At 40.4% G+C, this 18,190-nt stretch overlaps 1 protein-coding gene across 1 annotated transcript in view; it reads left to right on the top strand.

Moving 5' to 3' along the window:
• Positions 1-1,095: 1,095 nt before the first annotated feature.
• Bard1 (BRCA1 associated RING domain 1) overlaps positions 1,096-18,190 on the top strand; it is a 66,724-nt gene continuing 49,629 nt past the window's right edge. Inside the window, exons 1-3 of the mRNA XM_051190404.1 lie at positions 1,096-1,362; positions 13,694-13,750; positions 15,250-15,398. Coding sequence (XP_051046361.1) covers positions 1,223-1,362; positions 13,694-13,750; positions 15,250-15,398 — 346 coding nt within the window. The 5' untranslated portion in view covers positions 1,096-1,222. The remainder of the gene's footprint in view (positions 1,363-13,693; positions 13,751-15,249; positions 15,399-18,190) is intronic.

Genomic DNA, 18,190 nt, shown 5'->3' with positions numbered 1-18,190 from the left:
CCCAAGGATTGGAGGAGACCTAGGCAGATGTGTGGATTCCAGAAAGAAGGTATAGCAACACTTTTGGGGAAATAGAGGCAACTGGGGCTATTGAGCAGAGAGAGAAGTAGGTAGGTTAAAGGAGGGGGGAACTCAAGAATATGTCAATAGGTTGGAAAACTGTGGAGAGGCTCAACTTTGCTAGCCTAGTGCTACTTGTAAAAATATTCAGATCCCCAGGAGGGATTTGGCTGGTAAAGTTCTTCTAGCATTAAGGAAGCTGTAGGCTCAATTCAGCAGCAGGGAAACTGGGCGTGGTGCTACATATCTATAATTCCTATCACTCAAGAGGTGGAGGAGGATCAACAATCAAGAAGTTCAAGGTCATCCTTGGATACAGTGTAAGCAAGTCTGGAAAAACATCAGACCCTGCTTAAAAAAAAAAAAAAAAAAATCCCTAGGAAGGTAGACACTCTTTAGCAAACAAAAACATTTTATGCAGTTTTGCACATTTTAAAAGTAAACCGGAACTTCCAAGACATGCCTGTGATCGGTATTTACAGCTGGTTAAAATTAGATTGAAACTTTTTTTTTTTTTACTGGGTTATTATATCTAACAGCAAGGAGAAAAAGAAAACTTTCTTATGTAGAGGACACTACTTTTAGTGTCACGAGAAAAGCTTTTCCAAGTTCAACAGTTACGAAAATACCATTCTTTGCCGATAGCTTCAGAGGTGACTTTTTGAGGCCACGTGGTTGGACTCTTGCGGCAACCACCACCAGGCAGGCACAGGAGCCCTGCTCGGAAACCCCAGGGGAGCCCCGCCCTTTGACGTGGAGGGCGTGGCCTTGGGGCCGCTCTCAGGAAGTTCGAGCGCGGTATGCCCCGCCCCCAGGGGCTTGAGTTCATGCCCTCCACCCACGCCTCCTCATCCGGGCGGCGCCCAAGGGATCTTCCTTCACTGCGTTTCAGAAATCCGGCCCACAAGCCCTGGAGGGCGTGACCTCAGGCCTCGCCCCTCCGCTTCCGGAACTTTGACCGCCTCCTTGAAGCTCCGCCCTCAGCGTCTGAGGGCGTGGCCTCAAGCCGCGCCCCTCGCTCTCCGGGGCTTTACCGCGTTTCGGCTGTCCCGCTCCAGGCGTCCCTCCTTGCTCTGAAACTCCGCTGCCGGCGGGATCCGGCGGTGACCAGCGGGGTGCGACACCCGAGCGAGCCTGGCCTCCCGCCCCCCTCCCCCAGGGGATGCCGCGCAGGCCGCCCGCGGTCCGCTCCGGGAACAAGCCTTGTCCCGCGCCCGCCATGGAGCCGGCCGACGGCGGGCCCTGGGCCCACAGCCGCGCGGCGCTCGCCCGCCTGGAGAGGCTGCTGCGCTGCTCCCGCTGGTAAGCACCGGCATAGCCACCTGCTGTCGCCTGCCACCCCACTTTACCCCCCGTGACCCGCTCCTGTCTTTTCCGAGTGGCTTTCCAGCCACTTGCCGCAAACTGGGTTCAAACGGCACTTTTCGAATTTTCGCGGGAGAACAGCCTTGGGGGCGTGGCCTAAAGCTCAGCTCGCTGGCCCCTCCCTGAAGGTGACGCTCCGATCTCGGGGGGGGGGGGGGACACTAAGGCTTTCGCGGTGTCTAGGTCGGTGTTTCGGGAAGGTGGGCCCCTCGTGCAGAGCCAAGTAAGCCCCTTTGAGGCTGACCTTTTGTACCTTTTCCTAGTAGCAGCCTCGACTTGGGGGAGAGCGGGCGGGAGAGATGGTCAGGGGTAGTTTGACGACGGCAGTGTGATGGGCGTCACAGTTTCTCCTTAGTTTGATGCAAAGACTGTGGCACTGTACCACTGATCTCCAACACGCCCTATCAAAGGTTTTGTTCTGTCCAAAATTCTCTGGCGAGTGGTACTGTAGCTGGTTGTCTAAAACGATCCAGGAAGTGCCTCGCTTTTCCCGTTTTCCTCTTTGGCGGTAGTGAATGTTGAACCTTCAGCCTCTAGCACTCAGCTGCTGCAGTGTTAAGCAGCAACTTTTTTTTTTCTTTGTTTTTTAAAGTCAGAAACACTCAACTGATACCGAAGCTCGCACTTACGTTATTATTTACAAAATCTAGTATCGGAAAGAATGACAATACAGTCCTTAGAAAACTAGAATTTTGTTAACATGAAGACATTCTGCGCTGTGCTTATGTTCTCCTGAAGCATATGGGCCATCCTTCTGGGCATAGACATTATCTGAAACTGTATTTCTAGCTGCAGTTGCAGAAGCCAATGAACCAAACAAAGGTAGTCACTAAGATGGAAACAGCATTTCTCTTAGAATGTGTCAGACCACTTGAGTTCAGCTTGCAGCCACATTTCTGATCCTCTCTGTACCTCAGTAACAGTAATTTGCTCACTCGTGTGTTATTTTTGTTAATAATAAACATTTATAGAACACTTAAGGCATGCTAGACAGTGTTCTGAGTAGGGAGACCTCCCAGTGTTTCTGTCACTCTGCCTTAGGGGTCTCAGACCTTCTATTTGTTAGAGAAAACTAAATTATACCTGTAAATTGTTTCCTGTGGTGATTATCATAAATGGTTACAAAAAGGTGATGGAAAAATAATTAAGTCTGTTTGCTGAATCATTTGGAAAAGACTAGGTAAAGTATATCAACAACCTGTAGATTGCCCTAAAATTAAACACTTTACCCTTTTACCAACTGCCAACTATTTCTTTACCATCTAAATTAAGTCAGCTTACCATAAGAGTCAAGAGCCCGAAGACAGACAGCAATAGTTAGGCCCAGGCTTTTAATATATCACATCCAGTTGGCCAGAGGATATTGGATTTCTGTTTTTTTTTTTTTTTCCCTTTTTAATTAGTGTATGAGCCTATGAGCCTCTGGTAGATGAACTAAATTAACTATTAATTTCATATAGGATTTTGAGTTAATTTTTTTCCTCTGAAGTGTCAGCAAATATTGCTTAGGTTTTGCAGCCACAATGGTCCATTTTCTTTCTCTAAAAAGGTTAAAACAGTGGGTGACTCATGCTTTTAATCTAAGCTCTCTGGAGGCAGTTATAATCAGATGGCTCTCTGAGTTTCTAGCCAACCTTGTCTACATAAAGCTCCAGGCCAGCCAGGGCTACATAGTGAGTCCTGGTCTCAAAAACTAAGTCAAAACAAAATTATAAAAATGTTCTCTGTTTGAAGGCTATAGAAAATCAGGCTGCTGGCTTGATTTGGACTAGGGACAACAACTTTCCAAACTTAGTTTTGTATTGTTTCTTTCTGTTGTACAGTGACTTGCTGTGTAGCCTAGAATAGCCTGGAAGATTTTATATACCCATACCATCCTTAAATTCAGTAATCTCTTGTCTCCTCCTTAGCTCTAGGATTGCAGATGTATTCCACCGTGCCCAGCTCCAGACTCAGTTCTAACCAAGGAAATTTAAGTTTAAAGACCCTTTGGGCAAGCAGTTTCACATTACACAGGGAATGAGTGACTTACATCACATCGGTAGTGCTTTCCTTTTCTCCTTTTGCTGTCCTTTAAGATCTCTTTGCCTCCCCGCTCACTCTTATTTGCTAGGAAAGAGCAACCCAGGATGGTCAGCTGCTGGCTTCGGCTCATGATCATCTAGAGTGTCCTGTTCTTTGAAATCCTGTATGTCCTTTTACACAGCTTCAGAGTCCTCCCCAGTAGGCTGGTGATTACCCCGATTACCCTCACATTCAGCTTGCAGCTGTCATCTCTCTGGTACTCCCAGCTGTCACCTGTCCTGTGTAGCACATTGGATCTGTTTTGTAGCAAGCAAGACTTGCTCTTGCAGTAGGTTGGCTGCATTACAGGCCTTCCTCTCCTGACCTTTAACACGACTCTGGCTTCGAGGTGATGCTGGTGAAAGTGTTCAAGAGGCCAGGTGTGACATTTGTGTTAGGGCCAAGCCTCACAACCAAGCAGAAGCTATTTAAAGATTGGGGAAAAGGAGGCTGGCAGGAAACAGTACTAGTGTGTTCCTAAAGGAAGCAGAAAATGCATATAGGAGCTGCCCTGTCAAAGCTCCACATGTCCCTGGTGCTCTTTTGTGAATTAAAATTAATTAGGTACTTCCTGGCATATTTTTGGGGTGAGGAGGGTTGGGCCTTTTATGCCAGTTGTACTTTGAGTTTTTTGTGTCTTTTTAGAGAAGATTAAATAGTAATCATAACCTTGAAGGTAGTTGGTTTTCTTTTTTCAAGGTATCTCTTATTTAAAAGACAAAAATTTATTTTACATGTAAGTGTATATAAATATATCTGTGTGTGCACGTGTGTGTGTCTTTTGAGACATTCTTGCTCTGTGGTTCAGACTTGCTACTCACTGTGTAGCACAGGGTGGTCTCAGACACGTAATGATCCTCCTGACTCAAGCACCCAAATTTAGTGATTATAGATGTGAACTTGGCTTTATTTTATATTTTCTTTGGGGTTGTTTGAGGTATAGGATCTTGCTATGTAGTCCACATGGGCTTTAAATTTGGAATCTTCCTGCCTCAGTCTTGAGAGTCTGGGGCCACAGCACTATATGGATTCTAGGGGCTGGGTAGGTTGCTCAGTGGTTACAGTGTTTGCTGTTCAAGCATGAGGACCTGAATTCAGATTCCCAGCTTCCATATAAAGTGAGGTACTCTGGCTGAAATGGTTATATCCAGGTTAACTAAGATTGTTTCAAGAAAATTAGCTGAAATGATCAAGGAGAGGATATCCTAGCATTAGCTCTGGCCTTTGTTGAGCCTGCACATGCATTACCATACATGTATAAACCATGCTTACAAATACACATACAAATAAAAGGAGATGGATAGACACCCGCCATCCGAGCCCAGCTTTCAGATTCTGGGTCAGTGTTACTACTCTTTGTTAAGTCATTATTTACTTAATGTTAATAAGATTGCCTGTTTTATACTAAATGGTATATGAATGTTCCTAAAATGAAGCACAGGTTTCCTGACTCCAGCATTTAGCTTTCCTTAGGAGTTTTGAATCTTGAGAGTGATTCTTACAGGCCAGTGAACCTTAAGTAGGATGATTGCTCCCTCTGGTTTGCTATGGCACTGGTTGGTTACTCGTTAGAACAAGAAACTACGGCCACATAGTGTCTCGCGCTACCGTCTCGCCAGCAAGAACGATGCGGCACACTCAGGATCCTTCTGCAGTAAAGCTTTAATGCATCTTGAGAGGGAGAGCATAAGCTTACAGAGCGGAGACCCCAAACATCCAAAACCCAACCCTTATATAGGTTTACAACCTTCGCCTCGGACGTGTCACCTCCTGATTGGCTGCAGCCCATCGGCCCATGTGACGCCATGGGAGAGGCAGAGGCCAAGGGAGGGAAAATCACCCTGCACCTGCGCACTGACTTGTTTACTCTCAATGCCAGCGGGATGCAGGCGCCATCTTGTAATGCAGAATGCCGGGCCGGCTCCCTACAACATAGTAGCACAATGTGTTTTCTACCTGTAAGGCATATGTGCTCAATTTTAAGGAGTGTAAGGGATACACAGTTCAGGGTAAGTGATGAAGGCCCAAGAGATATAGAGGAGAGGACTTTGCTTAGGTTTGTATGGCAGAGGAAAGCCACATGGTCTTTGCAGTTCCTTTGAGATGTGGGTAGATTTTTATTAATAGAACCATCAGTCACAGTGGTGGCGGTGAGATATTAGCAAACAATAACATGCTAAGAATGGGGGAATAAAAAGGAGTGGGTGAGATGGTCTAGGAGTTAAGGCCAATTAGATCTTGAGGGATAGCCTAACAACAAACTTCATTTAGTTTACATAATTAATGTTCCAGTTTGCTTCCCTGGTGTTGTGATTAACACCATGGCCAAAAGCAATTTGGGGAGAAAAGGATTTACTTCAGCTTATATTTCTAGGTAAGTGTTGATCACTGAGGGAGACTATGGCAGGAACTCAGGACAGGAAACTAGAAGCTGGAACTTCAGCAGAAACTATGGACTACTGCTTGCTCTATAACCAGGGCTCAGCTGGCTTACTTATCCAGCCCAGGCCCAACTGCCTAGTGGTGCTGCTGCCCACAGTGGCCTGGACTCTCCACATCAATTCAATCAACACAATTAGCCTATCTGATAAGGCAGTTTTTCAATTGAAGTTGCCTTGAACCAATTAACTGTAGGTTGTATCTAATTGATAGTTAAAAAAGAACCAGCACAACTGACTTCCTAAGGAAAGCTACTCATGTGGCCTCCTAGAATTCTGGTGTCCTTAGCTATGGAATGATGGACATAAATGAATTGGCTTTTAAAGCTGTCTCCAATGTACAGATTTCATAATTGGCAGCATTGTTAAAAGCTCTTAATAAACATTTGACACATAATATAAAAAGGGGCACAGATAGTGTCCAGCTTGTACCATATTCTTCATTCTAGAATTCATTTATTTGTGTAATTTATTTATTGTTATTTTACTTATTTGTTTGATATCTGCCTTCAGTTATGGTATAGTTCTCATAAAGACAGCTTCATATTTTTAGCCAAAGTGCCAGATATAATGCTTCTTAGTGTTAAAATAGTGAATGAAAAAAATTAGAACAAGTAGGTCCCAGTTTCAGTACCAAGATGACCTACTTAATAAACCAAGAGCACAAGAGAATCCTCCATTGGTTTCTAGTGTTAATTACCAATATTGAGCAGTGGTTAAGGCCTCAAGGCAGCTGTAGATGTAGGTCAGTCTGACTTCTGAGATTCGGAGTTAAAACTACCATATATATGCAGTCCCATTATGGGTGAAGGCCCAGCTGGCGTTATATAGGGCTTGTGACTGGTGTTATATAGGGTTTGTGACTTATAGAGAAATTTACCAAACTCATGAGACCCCTTTTATTTTATTTAATTTAAGATAGGATCTCATTATGTTGCTTAGGTTGGTCTCAAATTCACAGATTCTTTCTCCTCAGCCTCCCTAGTGGTGGGATTGCCACTGCATGCCACTGAGTGCAGTTGGATGCCCTTTTTTCTGTCCCTTATATCACAAATAAAGGTATCACTGGTAAGCAGATCTGGGCTCAAAGAAGACATTAGGGAGGAACAATGGACACATGTAAGAGTTACTAGCATGTGATTGAAGTCTATTTCTAGAAATGAAAAGGGAAGAAAGGAACGCCTAGGCGTGAGCCTTGAAATCCAACATTCGAATGGCAGATGAAAGGGATGAAACTTTAAAAGGCAGCCAGCAGTTGCTTAGATGTTGTTTTACTTTGGAGGAAAGAGTGTAGAAGACAGACATGACCTCTTTGGAGCAGGTCTAGCCAATAGTCACTGGGGCTTGTATAGCAGATTCTCCTAGGATAGGCTGTAGTATAATTCATCATTACTAAAATTCTGTTGTGCATTTACTTTGGGGATAATTGTCTCATTCAACATTTGCTGACACTAAGCAATTACATACAAATGTAAAGTTTTTCCATGTGATTTACCTGAATCTGACATGTAAAACTGTCATAAAGAGAATCTGGCCAGGGAAAGCAGATTAATGTCTTGCTCAGCCGTCATCACAGAAGCTTCCTTTTGCATCAGATGTGAATAAATACAGAGAACTGCAGCCAGACAATATGTGGAGTAGATACCTTGGAACACTCAGCCAAAATGGCATGTCTCCATCAAATCCCTCCCTAGGGTTCAGGGACCCTGGGGAAGAGGAGGCAGAAAGAGTGTAAGAACCAGAGGGGATGGAGGACACCAAGAAAACAAGGCCCTGTGAATCATCAACATGAGTAAAGCTCACATGAACTCACAGAGTGTGGAGCAGCATTTATCAGGCCCATACAGGTCTGCACCTGGCTGCTTACATTATGGCTTTGAGCTTAGTGTTTTTATGGGATTCCAGAGTGTGAGTGAGTGGTTCTCCTTTTGTGTCTTCTTTGCACTATTTTTTGGATTCTTTTCCCTTCTGGTTGTTTGTTTTGTCCTATTTTGATATGTTCGTCTTTGTTTTATCTTATTTTATTTTGTTATCATCCCATAGAAGTCTTTTTTGACTCTAATGAAGAGACAGAAAGGGGGTGGATCTGGGTGAGGGGCTTTGGTGGGGAGGAACTGGGAGAAGTGGAGGGAGGGGAAACTAATCAAGATGTATTATGTTACAAATAAATCTCTTGAATAAAAGGAAAGAAATAGTTACAAAGAATAGTATGCTTAGTTGAGCATGATGGCACATGTCTGTGATCACAGCACTTGGGAGTTGAAGTAAGAGCATTATGAGTTGAGACTAGCTTGAACTATATGGTAAGAATGTCTCAAACAAGGAAATGGATATAAAGCCCAAACCAAATGACTGAGGACCTTTTACCTCACTAAAGACGTCCCTTATTCCCTTAAAGGGAAATGTAACACATTGCTTAATTGGCTTGGAAAATTTGTACAATTTCATGTTAAAATACACTGATCTACAACTTAATACCTTGAGGATACCCTAACATGTAAGACCACTGGAGTGCTTGTTCCAACTAATATTAACTAGCAGTTGGTACCTCATGGGAGTTTAGGGGAGCCGTTCAGTTAAATACTTCTGCTTCATTAGTATAATCTCAGTTGAATTCAATTTTCCTTTTAAAGAACATTTTATCAGTAGGATTTTTTAGAATTGCTTGTTCTCACTGTTTAGCTTGACTCTAAGTTACAATGCATGGTTTGCACTGTTGTCAAACCCACTACATACAAAGTTAGAGACATGTTGAGTGTAGTTAAGAGTTGTAAAGCTGAGTTTTCAAAGGGATGGAGTTTTAAAAGATCTCCTTATCAAATGAGTGTCCTTTCTGCATTTTTTTTTTCCTTTCTCATGTATTTGTGTATCCTAGAAAATAGGGTAAAGGTAGATTGATGAATTTTTGCACAGTCTCCCACTTGCTTCATCTACTAAGGGTTATTGAAATCCATGCTAGGTGGGTAAAAGGATTGGGGAACTTAAAAAAAAAAAAAAAAGGTCTCATGTGAAAGGCTATAAGGCTATACAGTCTACTTGGAGATAAGTAAATGAGAATCTAGCAGTTAAAATAAAAATGTGTGTTTTCAGCATTAAATTCCAGAGCTTCAATTAGATGCCCTTGCTGCTTTTTTTTTTTTTTTTTTTTTTTTTTTTGGAACTTTAGAACATTTTATATCTCCCTGAAGTCTTATATTAATTTGATTAATTTGTTTATATAATACTCCATTAGATTGCAAACCTCCTAGGAAAAAAATAGCAGAGTCAGTTTAGTGTTCTACGCGTGCCCAGTAGTTGCTGGTAGTCTTTTGTAGTAATGCTCAGTGCTGGAGTGAGTATATTTACCATAATTTAAAGACTTGTGCCTCAGCATAGCTGACAAAGGTAAAAGACTGTAGTGAATACATTCTTTATCTCTCATCCCTTCTGTGGTCTACAGTTTGTGTTCAATTTATTTTTTACCTCTAGGTTTTCAAATAATGTTTATAATCCCATTTCTAGGTTGTTTTCTAGTTTAGATGATATTTCCTTTCTTTTTACTCATAAAGTTGAATTGTCTTATTCTGTATTAACCTTGTACTATAGAAGGTGACTGAGTGTAGCATTAAAAGTCCAAAGTAATTTTCCATTATTAATTAAGTCCTTACTTCACTAGTCTGTCAAACCCTTACAACCTTTGAAAAGTCCTATGCACATTTTTCTTTTTTAAACAATATATAATGACATTTTAATTGGATTTCTTTTTCATATTTTGAAATTTTCAAATAGCTTCATCATGGGACATTGATGGCAGTAAAGACATTTTGCTTTTTAAACATTTTTTTTTCTTTAATTTTGAGGATTTCTTATGTGTGTACAATGAAATATGAGCATAGTTACCCCTATTTCCCCTCCAATTCCTCCTGTACTCTCTGAACCTATCCTGCTTCCAGCATCATCACTTTAAATTTTTTCTTTCAATCCATTAAGACCCAGTGAGTGTGGGTCCATCCATTGGAGCATGGGAAACCTACCAGTGGCCACACTGCCAAATGATTCCCTCTCCTTTGGCCCTGCCTGGTAAGTTGGTAAGTCTGTAAGTCTGTATAGCTCCTTAGTAAGGCTTGAGGCCTGGAGATCTTCTACCTCCTCTGTGCTTTAGCTGTCTTAATCTTGTGTTGGTTTAGTGTATTATTTCTTATTCTCTGAAAGCTTTTAAAAGATTACCTAGATAATGTTTGGTGTTTTAAAGTTTTATTATTTATAAGTATTTATTATACTAAACAGAAATCCCTGCAGCTTGAATAACTGAGTTAAAGTTGGGTGTATTTAAGATTTTGGTTAGTATCTCTTATTTGTAAGATAAAATTCTTTTACTGAGTTAAAATTGGGTGCATTTAAAATTTTGGTTAGTATCTTAGTTGTAAGATAAAATTGTTTTACTCTTGGTATCTTCTTAACCAAAAGTTTGGCTTTGAAATAGATGAATTCTACCTCTGCAGTTTCTGCCTAGTAACTTCCCTTGAAGTTGGCCTTGCCTTTTGGCCATTTGGCCATCACATTTGGCCATAACATTCATTGTTATTTTCTTTAGAACCCCCACAGAACTCACCCACATTGCCTATGTCTTTCCTCATTTGTTAAAAACCTTTAAAAAGCCAGCACATGCCACTGGTTAGAATAGTTGCACTGATCAGTTATTTATAAATATTATACCACTGCTTATTACATGGTAACATGTCACTGCTAGGGGGAAGGATAAGAACTATAGAAAAGGTTCAGAATTATCTTTGGAAAGAAATAGGTTTAGGAAAAATGCAGACATTGAGTTTACCTGTACCAGAGAAAGCCAGGAGGCTGTGGAGTGACCACATCGTAGAGATCTGCTGACTTGGAGGGTAGTAAGGGAAGCAAGGTAGTGCTGAAATAGGTTGAAATAGGAAAGGAGAAGTGCTGGAAGAAGACGACTCAGTTCAAGGAGAGGCTTCAGGAAGCAGCCTTTTCTTTCACAGGGAAGTCAGGGAGGAGAAAGAACCACAGCACTCTGGAGAGCTTTGTTGAGGTGTGAGCCAGAGCTAAGATGGTTAGCATGGTCTTATTGGTAGAACACTTATTTCAGTTGGGGGAGATGATAGAATTGGTGGCAGTGTCCAAATGAAGGTTTTTAAGGTTGAAGGGGAGGTTAGGTTACTTGTGTTTTCTATTGCTGTAAACAAAAACAAAACAAACAAACATACAAAAAAAAAAAAAAAAACCACCATGGCAATGGCTACTCTTATAAAGGAAAGCATTTAATTGGGGTCACAGTTCTAGAGGTATAGTTCATTGTCATCATGGGGAAAGGGGGCATGGCAGTGGGCAGGCAGACATGGTGCTGGATAAGGAGCTGAGAGTTCTACATCTTCATCTGTAGGCAACAGGTAGTGAACTGTGTCACTGGATGTAGCTTGAGCATAGGAGACCTCAAAACCCACCCCCACAGTGACACACTTCATCCAAAAAGGCAATACCTGCTCTAATAAAGCCACACCTTCTAATAGTGCCACTCCCTATGGGAGGCATTTTCTTTCAAACCACCATATTACCTGTGTATGCTTACATGTGAGTGAAAGAAAGGTGATTCAAACAATGATGGCTACACACTTTAAACAGTGATGATATGGGAGCTTGAGAGCAGCCCTTCTCAGGAATGAGAGTACCCGAGGAAGGGCTTCTCTGAGACTGGAGGAAGGGGTGAGGTTATGGAACAGGTAGCAGGGGTCTAGATGGTCACAGGTTCACACATTGTGAGAGGTTCTTAGGAACACAGGTAGCTTTGAATATTCATGTAGTCATAGTTAAATAGCTTTTAATTTACTGATCATCTCATTGTAGAGATGCAAAGGTGAAGAATTACTGCTTTTTAGAGACACATTTTTTCTATCTTTTTCTCCCTCCCTCCCTTATTTTGAGTAGAGTCTCATTTTTGTAGGCCAAGATGGCTTGGAACTCATTATGGACCTTAAGCTGTCCTTAAACCTAGAATCCTCCTACTTCTGCTTTCTGAGTGTAGGGGAAATAGGTATTCACTACCATGTCAAATACCCTTCTGTCTTTTCTTTAAACAAATTTTGAGACAGGGTTTCTCTGTATAGCTCTGGCTATCATGGAATTCTATAGACTAGGCTGGCCTAGAACTCACAGAGATCTGTCTGCCTCTGCCTCCTGAGAACTGGGATTAAAGGCATGCACTACCACATTGGGCTTCCTTCTGTTGTTATTGTGGCATTCAAAGCTAGAACATACAAGGCAGGGGACTCTGGGGCCTCTCTATCATTTATAAGTATCTTATATCAGTAGCAAAAGTGCTGTCATTAAATCTTGCGGTCTGGGCTGAATACGGAATCCAATGAACTACAAGAATGGTCAGTATTCACTGTAGATGGAGATAGGTTTTGGCTAGGATGAAGCTAGATACACAGAAAAGGTATAGGAAGACCATGTTGTAGGGGACCAAGTATAATTTAGCCCTTAATTATGAAAGAGGTCATTATGTTTAGTAATTCATATAATACAAATTACAGGAGCCACACACATACTGGTTACAATCCTGTTATTGCTGGAGTCACCAAATACATGTTAGTCAATCTGTCCTATGTAGCATGATCAAAAAATGAGTTTTTGTGAGTTTCTGAAAGTAATGGGTTTTATAATGTCAGTGAGCAGCTTTTTTTAGTAGCTTGAGAATAACAGAGCTGTGTACTCTTCTTCTTAGCCTCTTCCTGAAAGCTTCATTTCACCTTAATGTTCCTATCTATTAAAATGTGCAATGTGAAATGTTTGATCTTTCCAGAACGCATAGAACTGTGTTTTACTGATTGTAGTTTTTGTTCAGAGGTAATTGGATAATAACGGTGGAAACACCTAAAGGTCTTGGGGTTGGTATAATAAGCCAAGTGAAGGAAGTGGTCATCCTTCAAAGGCTTCTTGTGTGCTGTGCTCTTGATGCATTCATTACCCTGCTGAGTAGTAGGGCTTAGTGCATGTGTGTTAGGAAGAGCCTGTCCTTTGTCATGACTTCCAGGGTCAGCAGGCATTCTGAGGGACAGTGCTGGGGAGGTTTCCTTCTGCCTCCTTTAGATGAATTGAGTCTCCTTCAGTTGGAAGATTGTCAGCTTGATTTGTGTCTGCAATTGTTTAAACAATCAAATAGCTGTAGACTGAAAGAAAGATCATATTTGGTCAAAACTTAAACAGTAGGATTTTTTTTGTTGTTTTTAAATGGGAAGCCATGTATTATTATGGTCAAAGTGTCCCAGTGTTCTACTTTCTGGGACAGTTCTGGTTTGTATCCCTGGTCCCAACATCCTATCCAGTTAAACACCCCATTTGACTCTGAGAAATGCGCTCTCTCTCTCTCTCTCTCTCTCTCTCTCTCTCTCTCTCTCTCTCTCTCATTTTGGATGACAAGTGACATTTTGAGATTTATGGGTTTCACTTCAACTCAGTTGGGGAAGATATACCTTAGCTGTTGAAAGTTGAAGTTTAGAGGTGCTTGAACACTGATCCCTTTCCCTAACCTCTCAAATGCATTATAAAAAGTCCTAAAACTTGTCATGATGTTGAATTTGAGTACAGCAAGTATATCCATGGGTATATAACTAGCAGAATTAAAGCCTTTGCAATAAATGTATTCTTAATATTTTCTGCTTTGATAAAGAAACAAGATAGTGTTGCAGCTTGGGTTTGCAACATATTGGGCATGAAATGTTTATGTAATAATGATGTATCTTTCTTTCTTTGATCAGCACTAATATTCTGAAGGAGCCAGTATGCTTAGGAGGCTGTGAGCACATCTTCTGTAGGTGAGTGGTTAGAGCCTGATGTACACTTTGGTGTAATCATGACATTTGTCCTGATGTGTGTACACTCTGGTGTAAGTGATGTGTGTCCTGATGTGTGTGCTCTCTGGTGTAAGTGATGTGTGTCCTGATGTGTGTACACTCTGGTGTAAGTGATGTGTGTCCTGATGTGTGTGCACTCTGGTGTAAGTGATGTGTGTCCTGATGTGTGTGCACTCTGGTGTAAGTGATGTGTGTCCTGGTGTGTGTACACTCTGGTATAATAGTGATGTCTGTTCTGATGTGTGTACACTCTGGTGTAATAGTGATGTGTGTCCTGATGTGTGTGTACTCTGGTGTAATTGTGATGTCTGGGTATTATCTTGAGTTGTTCCTTAGAACTGTTTTCATTTACAAATAAGAAATAAAGCTCAGAGGGGAAGTTCCAAAGGAAGTAGCTCTGCTAAGGTTTTGGAAAGCAGCAGTGCCTTTGACATAATTCTGATATGATCTCTTGAATATTACAGTTTTGAGTGATGGAGATAATAATCTTTCAAAATTTATTGAAGTCTGATTCTCAAATTTCCAAGATAGGGTGACTTAAAACAGGCATTTATTGTTGTGGGTAGATATTTATTGTTGTTGGTAGACACTGTTCTTGCCTGGTTTCTTAAGGACTGCTAGTGAGGTTTTTCCATTGCTGTGACAGGCTGATTTAAGCAGTTGATGGGTGGATATTAGTTAACCTTTTTGTCACTGTGACAGGATACCTGATATAAGTTATCTGAGAAAAGACAGGTTTGAGTTCAGGGTCTCAGGTTTCGGGGATAGTGCTTGGCTTTGGTGAATTTGGTGCTTGAACACCAATTTTGCTTCTTGGGGTTAGTGTAATAAGCCAAGTGCAGGGCATGTTCATCCTTCAAAGGCCTTGTGAGAGAACCTTGTGAAAGAAACCACTGAGGTAGTAGGAGCATATGGAGGTAGATGCTCTGTCACAGCGGCTGGGAAACATGAAGGGTTGGGGATTTGGCACTAGGAAGAACCTTCAAAGGCATACCTGTGTGACTTCTCTAGCTAGGCCCCACTTCCTAAAGTTCCATCTTCCTCCCCAAATAGCACTACATGGTCTAGGACCAAGTATTTGTGCGTGAGTCAGTCAGGGACACTTTTAACGTTATGTTTGTATCATAGCCGGTAAAGCACACGTTTGAGATTTATGTTTAACAGGGGAGAAGGATTTATTTTGGTTCATAGATTTAGAGGTTTTTGTATTTGTTCACATTGCTATAGCCTTACCCTTTAGGAGCCATAGATTTGTTTGATGGGAAAAAATTAGATTGTCTTGCTAAATAATGTCTTATAGTAAATTGATCAGAGACTACATATATATACATATCATATTCTCAAAGCACACTGCTTTACCAATCTATATAAAACAAAACAAAACTGCTGTTTTCCTTCTGCTCATATTCTCTAGTGTTTGGAGTTCAGATTCTACTGAATTTTCTTTTAATGTTTTTAAGTGTTTGTATAAGTGACTGTGTTGGATCAGGATGTCCAGTGTGTTACACACCGGCCTGGATCCTAGACCTCAAGATAAACAGACAATTGGACAGCATGATCCAGCTTTATAGGAAACTTCAGAATTTGCTACATGACAATAAACTTTCAGGTGAGTAACATAGCATCATTGTTTTGTTAAAGAGTGGACACATTAATAATAATAATGCTTACCTGAAGAAAGATTTTAAGATTAGTAGGTTGTTGGTATTTTTTTTTTTTTTTTTGTTTTAAGTTATTTTGAGAAATGAGATAATTAAGTCTCAACTTTATCGATGAGGAACTAAGGTCCAGAGAAGTGAAATGCTTTTGCCTGCAGTCACATGCATAGTTAATACAAGAAGCAAGAGAAATAGTACTCATTTCTTGATGTCAGTCTAGAGAGTCTCACTTCACACTGACAGCTTTGTGCAGTTGGGATAGTTTCTATAGACTATGGATACCATAGTGTATTTATAATAGTGCTTAATTCACTTAAGTCCCCTGTTATAAGATAGAATGCAGTATTCTTGCAAGGATTGCTTTTCTAGACTGAATTAATTAGGTATACATTTTGAAAGAGCAAAAATCTAACACTCATTTTCTTTTCTATTTAAATGGGGGTTAATGTTTTCCAAATTGTTCTAAGACTCTGTGTATTAACTATATATCTTCCCATTGTGCTTTCTGCTGAGAACTAATTGGCTGTGAAAAGAAACTAAAGTGTTTTGAATTTTCATAATTGGATGTCGGATTTGTCTTTTCATTGACCAAATCATATCATTTTAGCATGTATTTATAGGAGAATCTGTCTGGTAGGATGCCATGAAAGATTGATAATGATAATATAAAATTGTTGGCTCTTTTTCTGTTTTTAAGTCTTTTGTTTTTTGGATTCTGATGTGATAGTGAAGTAATCAACTACTAGTAAAGTTGATTGAACAAAATCAAGAAAGTCAAATGCTTTTAAGCATTATTGACAACAGGTCTGTATTTTTAAGAATGTAAGTTATAGTTAACCCATGTTTACATTTAGTTATTTGGTCATTGTATTAGACTCTTTTTTTCTTTTTCTCTTTTGGTTTTTCGACAGAGTTTCTCTGTGTAGCCCTGGTTGTTGTGGAACTAGCTCTGTAGACCAGCCTGGCCTTGAGCCTCCAAGTGCTGGAATTAAAGGTGTGTGCCACCACTGCCTAGCTTAAACTCCTTTTTTTTTTTTTTTTTTTTTTTTTAAATGATAAAATATGTCTTAAGGTATACAGGTCTGTACATATATTTTGTAAAGAGCTTGCTTTAAAAATTATTAGGATTATAAGTCTCTTAATGTATTGAATTCAAGGCTGACTACTTAGTATTGGATAACCACTTGGGGGTTACTTCTCTAGCTCCAAACGTTTATGAGTTTCCTGTAGCCTAATGAAGTTTTTTTCTTTTGTGCTGTCATGTCTGTTGGTGTCATTGGTTCTGGTCTTGTTTGGGCAGCATATATTTATGTATGTTATTTATTATATGACTAACCAACTCTGTGTTTGTGTGTGTGTATGTGTGCCTAACAAAGAAAAACAGGATGAATTTGAGAGAAAACAGACTGAGAGGATAATTAGGAGGGGCTGGATGGAGAAAAGTGAAACAATATAATTATAATATAAAAAATAATGAAAGAAGAAACAAGATTATAAAAAAGAATGTACTGAGGGGGACCAGAGAGATGATTCAGCAGTTAAGAGTATATATTACTCTTGCAGAGAGGTTCTGAGTTCAGTTCTACTACTCAGGTCAGGTAGTTGGTACTTTCTAGACCTCCGTTTCCAGAGGATCTGACTTCTGGCTTCCATGGGCACCTGCATTGATATGTGTGTGTGTGTGGGGGGGGTGTGCGTGTATGAAATTAAATGCTAAAAAGAGAAACAGGCCTCATTGAGGAAAGAATTGTCATTAGTTCATCTGAATACTTTTCTTCCTTAAGAACAGTGTCTGATGGGGTGTGTATTTGAAAGTTGAAAAAATTATGTGTCTGATCTTATCGACCTCCATCTACTCCTCATATGTACTTTAAATTGATGTATTGATTCCCAATAAGGGCCCATGTGTCTTTTTCAGTGTCAGAGTTGGGAATGGAGAAGAATCAATGAATCACTTGAATTATTTGTACATTAAGAACAATATGTCTCTGAAAGTTGCTTTCATTAGATTCTTCTGGCTATGTCTGATTGTTAAGATTATTGGCCAAGCCCTGAAATGTGGGGTTCTACTTTCAAAATTGTCATATTTTAACTTGATTCTTCTCTAATTATTGTGTGTAATAGGGTGCTAAGTTATGGCAGAAGCTCTAACAAGTGACAAACTGTCTGATTTAAATAAAAGAAACTGTCTCAGTTCTGGAGGCTTGAAGTTGAGTTTCAGAAGTATTCTCTCTGAGATTCATGGCTTGTATTCATGGCCACCTCATGTCCTCAAACTGCATTAGATCATCCATGCCAGTGCAGATTCATCTTGGATAAGTCTGTCTAACATGCTTATGATGACATTTTGGGTATCAGGTATTAATTATGTTGTCCGCATGTGGACTTAGAGAGGAGAAGGAATATCACAGTTTAATGTGACATTTTTAATGATGATAAAATGGGAGGAGTCTAGTCTGGCCTTTGTAAGCTAATTGCCATCTGCAGTGGCTCACTAGGGTGTTAGGTACCTTGTGGTACAAAAACGAATAAGATTCCTAGATACTTATTATAGTGAAAGGTGTTGGAATGATAGTATAGTTTTTGTATTTTGTGGACAGTGGAAAAAATGAGTTTCAAACAAGGTTCAGGATGAGACCTGGCCCTTTTATAATATGTTCTTATTCTGTTCCTATTTTGAACATTTGTTTGCTTGGTAGGTATTTGCTAAATTTATTGAATTAAGTTGGGTAGAAATCAGCAG

The sequence above is a fragment of the Phodopus roborovskii genome, unplaced genomic scaffold (genome assembly GCF_943737965.1).
Source record: "Phodopus roborovskii unplaced genomic scaffold, PHOROB, whole genome shotgun sequence".
NCBI lineage: Eukaryota > Metazoa > Chordata > Mammalia > Rodentia > Cricetidae > Phodopus > Phodopus roborovskii.
Note: the sequence above shows the minus strand (reverse complement) of the source record. Positions and strands in the feature narration are given on the sequence as shown.